The sequence below is a fragment of the Drosophila ananassae genome, chromosome 2L (assembly GCF_017639315.1).
Source record: "Drosophila ananassae strain 14024-0371.13 chromosome 2L, ASM1763931v2, whole genome shotgun sequence".
Classification (NCBI taxonomy): Eukaryota; Metazoa; Arthropoda; class Insecta; order Diptera; family Drosophilidae; genus Drosophila; species Drosophila ananassae.
In genome coordinates this window covers 2,571,197-2,576,922 of record NC_057927.1, presented here as the reverse complement: position 1 = coordinate 2,576,922, position 5,726 = coordinate 2,571,197, and the positions used below count along the sequence as shown (strand labels likewise).

The window sequence follows — 5,726 nt, the reverse complement described above, 5'->3', positions numbered from 1 at the left end:
AATAAAGGTGTCTCATGCGAGGTCGCAAAGGTTACCGGCAGGAGGAGGAGGGAGTTCGAATGACTTAGTTCTGGGAGGCAGGGAAAACCACTTAACCGCTCGACTAACTGGCGACAGCCGCATGAATCCTCGCAGTAATTAACAACATAACACGACGCTAATCCAAGGAGGTAAGCGGATGGCAGACGGCAGACGAAAACAACAACTTGACATTTATATTAAAATTAATTAATTTATTTGTTTCATATTATATAAATTACATTTATAGCTTGGCACTGCTTAAATCATACGCAAGAACGCACGAGATACAAATTCCATTTTTTGTTTGAACTAATTAGATTTCTGTGTTTTGTGTGTTTCCTCTTTTGTTTTTGTGGATAGCAATGAGTGTGTTGTGATTTCCCTCCTAATGGGAAAGTGTGAGGTGGGGGCTATCATCTTACATGTGGCGGGAGTTGCCAAATCCACCGTGTCCGGACTGGGAGGCACCCTTGTTGAAGCCCATCTGCAGGTTCAGCTCACCCTCGTGGGCGCGCAGCTGCTCCTCGGTGAAGCTGCGCTCGTTCTTGTCGGCCATCTTGGGGCCTAGGGTGGGGCCGGTGAATTCAGGGTGCTTTTGCGTCTACATAAAGTATATACATGTTTAGGAACATATTCAGTTATTCTTTTAAGACAAAATCAACACTTACAATGCGTGCCAGGGCGTAGAGGGAGAGGGTGACCTGGGGGATGTTGCGTCGCTCGAAGAGATCGGCAGTCTGGAAGATCTCCTCCTCGGGCACACCGTACTTCTTTACCGCCGCCTGGAAGCGCTGGATGTTCTCCATCAGCTGGAAGTTGGTGCCACGCTCCTGGATCTTCTTGACGGATCCGGGGGCCAGTTTGTTGGCCAGCTTGCACAGCCAGATGCCGTCCTTGAGGATATCCTCGTACTGTCCGCTGGGCACCTTCTCGCCCAACACGGCAAAGATCCAGTTGAGCACTTCCTGTTCCTGTTCCTTGTTGCGGGGCTGTGGGCGAAATGTAAGAAGATCCGAAAATTGTCAGAATGAGCCTCTGGCAGGTTGGGGATTGGAGGTGGAAATACGATATCAGCGTCTAAGTGCCAGGCAAATCAATTTGCTGTAATCGTAGACAATTGCAGGGCCAAGATGGTTAGCCGGGGGCCATGAAATTGTCTCAAAAATAAACAAGCTAAATCCCTGGCCAGCACAGATTGCCCGAAGTTCAAAGGTCAGACAAAGAGACCTTATGCTCTCAGTGTTCTTGGGGTGTGCGTGCGTGTGTTTCCATTTGGAAAATGCCCAAAATCAAAGCGGACTACGCCAAAGATGCGAAGAAGAGCCAGAACTGTCTTTTGGGGTCCCCGAAATAGATTCATTTTCCAATTAATTAATTTTGATTCCGACACCGTGAGTCCTGTCCGGGCAGTCAAGCATTTAATGGGACAGTTGACAGGGAAAGCCACTAACTGTTTAATTGAAATTTACGTGAAGGCAATAAATTCACTCGCGGGTCAATTGCGGGCCCGCAGTTCATTCACCCAATGGCGAAAAAGTGGATGGTAGGCTTTTAAATTTGATTAGCGACGAGCCCCTCTCACACTTTCATCTTATTAACTGTGAGCTGGCACAAATCTAATTGACCCGAGAACAAGTATTGCTAATTAAAAACAATGCTAAATCTGCGCATTTAATTATTTATCCAATGGCCACCATGGCGTATACGCAACAATTACCAAACTGAAATATTTTCGTAATTGAAATCTGATGCGTATGCATGTATGAGTGGGCTCATTAATATTTCGCACATTTCTGCTAATTTATCGTGCATTGTTCATGGCTATTTTCATTTTATTTTTATTGCTTTGCTGGCCAATTGTGGCTTTTTGTTTGTACATTTTAAGCTGTCATTTGATTTGCGGCCGAGCGTTCAGGATCGAATAATTTTTTTTTCATTCAAAAATGCTCCGCAAAACCCAAATGCCCGCAAAATGTCAAATTGCACACAAAGTGCAAACATTAAAAAATAATAAAACTCAATAGCAGCAACTACTAAAAGGCGAGGCCATCCATACTTTCCGCACGCCTATATAATTTTTAACAATTTAATTTTGTTCACATTCAGTCGGGTTATTCAGGTTATTGAATACGAAAGCATATTGGTTTTATTTGATTTTGTAAATGGAAAATGTTTATATAATAAATGCATTTGATAGATTTCGGTCTCAAAAATTTGAATTGTTTAATTGTTTCATTTATTGGTGGTTTTGAATTTATTTTTAGTGGCTCTTTATAGGGCATAAAGCCATCGGAATTGCATTTTATTGAAATTTATATTAATGTTACTTTTGCAATTTTGTTTGCTATTTATTTATTGTTATTGTTTGGGCGCAGAAACAGCAGTCTGTTGCCTTATTTCCATATTTCCAAAGGGGAAATTATTTATTTATTTAAAGTATGTATAGGATACACATATTTACAGCAAAAATGGAGCTTGAAGCTGAAACTGAGCCATCGACACGCTTTAATGGCTTCCAATGAACCGGGGGGATTTTAATGAATTGTACGTCAATTTGCGTTCGCAATTGCTTCGATTCCAATTCGATTTCGCAACCGAGTTTATTTCCCTCAATTTTTTCATTTTTACTCTGTTTTTTTTAATTGATTGTACAAACAAACCAGGAATTGTTGATGATCTTCTGATAGAATCTCATTTCACGTTTGGCTCTTGGCAGTGTTTTCTCATTATTAATTGGTTTATCTGGTTGGCCGCTTGACAGTTGGTTTTTCTCTTCCAACGCTGGCCGAGTCCAGTTTGGTAAATTAAAAAATAATTCTGTAGGTGATGAACAGCTAAGTGATATCGATTATGGTCAGCCAATGCCAGGGTCCTTTTTCCCCGAAGCTTTAAAAATTGTAAAAGTCACAATTTTTGAATTTATCCTCGAGTTCTTTACCCCTTTAAGCTTGTCCTAATTTTTGTCATAAATTATTTTAACCGATTTTTTGTTCAGGCATTTTTTGTCTGCTTGCCCTGACCTTCAAACAACCCTCAACTTTGTTGCTCATATTTTTTTTGTGCTTGAATGGCGCCCTCTTTTTAGTTTGTTTGCCTTTTTCCGGTTGCTGGCATAAATAAAAATTTCATTTGAACATAAAGATAAACGCTCATTTTTGCTGCTATTATTTCAATTTGTCATTTGGACTCCTGCCAATTGGCGGATGCCGACCAACATTAACCAAAGGCCAACGGGATGAAACTTTTGCCCAAACACAGGGGCGGCTGACAATCAAATTTTTTTGTTCGTCTTTTATATCAGTTTTATTTTGTATAAAAAAAATGTTATTCAGACGCCGTCTTATGGCCTTGGGTGGATTGTAAAAAAGCGAATGCAAAATTGCACTAAAATTTCGCCGCTTTCCTTGGACTTTATGGTTATGGCCTTTGCATTGTTGCCAAGAAAACGGCACAGCAGACGCACGTCAACAATTTGTTTGGGTTTTTGGCTGATTACTTTTTGGCTCAACAGTTTGCTTAGCTGCAGCAATAAATAGCTAGATTGTTTGAAATAATCAAATACTGTTTATAGCTTTTTGACGCCGATGAAGTCATCGTTGCATCATGGAATAGTTTCCATCAAGAATTCAATAAATCAGATCCCCCAAATAGGCAGGCATTAATTAAACTGTGTCACGATTGCCGCGAAAAAAATGGAAGGTCACTATATCATAAAATATGATAAAACGACATAAAAAGGATACTCTAGATTTTAAATATATTATAAACATATGGCATGTATTAAAACAATAATACAGAAAAAATATAGCTATCGTATTCATATTTAACTCATTGGACCATTAAGAGAATTTATTACATGTTAATTTGTATACACAAATTGAAAAGTTTTTATGGAAAATATTGTCACCAAGCCAGTGTGAATTAATTATAAAAAGCATATTATTCATATAACTCGAATGGGGACAATGGTGGCAGAAAAAAAGCGACACGTCCTATGACAAAGTTCATCAATTGCTTTTTATGCACCTGTGACATTTCTCCCCATAATTCAAACGAATAATCCACTTCAATTAAAAGCAAAGTTATGCTCCGGCGGCTGTGACTGTCTGTCGCAAAAAGTTGTCAGCGATATTGAGAAGCAAATGTCAACAGGGGAAAATATAGTTTAAATTAATTATGAATCGAAATGGCAAAGGAATTCGCAAATTGTGACAATCATTACATTCATCATTCGAGTTAAAATGTTAAATAAATTTTCGAGTCCTTTAGGGAATATCTAAATGATATCCTCGAAATGGTACTTTTTAAAAGAACTATCAAAATTTATAACCTTTTAACTGGTCGACTGGCCCAAGGGTCAGCCCTAGGCCAGACTGTCGGCAAAGTGATTTTTTATTTTAATTTACACAACAAACAACGACACGAAAATAAATGACTCAAATACGCGATATATGAGAATGAATTATTATCCGGCAGCTGCTGTGAGTGGGCGTTTTCGAAAACATTTGCCAGAAAATTCAACTTAGGCCCTCGGGCAGGATCAGCGTTTGTATGAGTCGGGCATGTGCCAACTGTTAATTGACTATTTCAATATTTAATCAATTTAAGAAATTTTTAATTAAACTGCCTACGTTGTTTGCAATTAAATATTTTGCTTGTTAATTGCTTATTTAATTATAAATACATATAAACATTGATTGCATCGGGTATTGTTATGATTCGCTTCACGGAATTAAGAGAATTTACTGGCATAAATCAACTGGCAATTTATTGTTTTAATAAGCAGTTTCACATTAAATGAATATGCCAATTTTTCACATTTTCAAATGTATATTTTTTATTTATTTTCATCTTTTTTATGCGCAAAGTTAATTTGTTGATTTTTCTTTTTATTTTGTCTGATGCCACTTTGTGAACGAGTGTGCAAATTAATTGATTGAGTGTCTTAACGAGTACGTGACTTCTCAGTGCTTTAATATATTTTTAAAAACATTAAAAAATATTTTATTTTTGACCCAGATCCGTGCTTTTTCACTCATGAAAACGGAAAGGCTTAATTTTGCTTCGGAAATTGTTAATTTAGAAAACTATTCAATTATGAATTACACTTCAAAAGGCAATAATAAGCAAAAGGACAGCCAATGCTTTGACACTTGTAAGTTTTTAATTTAGGCAGGACACTTGATTATCCTTTACAGAGTTTGTAAAAAAAACTTACAGCCATTATGCTAGATTTTATTTGATTTGAATGTGAAATGCAAATTAGTGTGTGGCGCGTTTGAAACACAAATTTCAACTGACGCAAGTTTGTTGAAACAGTTTTCCATTTAGCCTAAGAGCCCGGACCCCCAAGATAATTTACGAAAATTCTGAAAATGTTTTTAGGTTAGGCTAATGCCTCTGCCGCTGCCACTGCCAGCGTCGTCGTCGTCGTCGACTTCAACGTCAGCGGGCAGATATAGATTCGTTCGATGCCAAAATCGCCCAAAATAAAGTCAATGTGGGAGCCGGAAAGGGGGCGAAAAAACAGAATTAGATGCCAGCAGAGGCGGCGGAAAAGCTTGATGACGTCACTGGGTGAAAAGCGGAAAATAAAATACTGAAACGAATCGCAGACAGAAGTGTGCCTAGTGCCAGTTGCCAAATATCTGTTATTGAAGTCGATTCCCTTTCGCTTTCTGGCTTCTGATGGCCGAACGGAATTC

General features: G+C 38.4%; 1 protein-coding gene across 1 annotated transcript; it reads right to left on the bottom strand.

The window, feature by feature from the left end:
• Positions 1–212: 212 nt before the first annotated feature.
• On the bottom strand, positions 213–5,391 carry LOC6500422 (myophilin). The gene is made up of 3 exons (XM_001953151.4): positions 5,240–5,391; positions 690–1,010; positions 213–622 (listed from the first exon to the last, which is right to left on the bottom strand). Exons 1-3 carry the CDS (start codon positions 5,243–5,245, stop codon positions 440–442), a joined length of 510 nt encoding a protein of 169 aa, XP_001953186.1. The 5' UTR covers positions 5,246–5,391; the 3' UTR covers positions 213–439.
• Between the last annotated feature and the right edge of the window lie 335 nt (positions 5,392–5,726).

Bases quoted from the DNA above. Each gene is read 5' to 3' on its own strand.
- LOC6500422 (XM_001953151.4), bottom strand. The intron at 623-689 runs GTAAGTGTTGAT...TACTTTATGTAG, and splicing joins TCTACGCCCTGGCACGCATT to ACGCAAAAGCACCCTGAATT.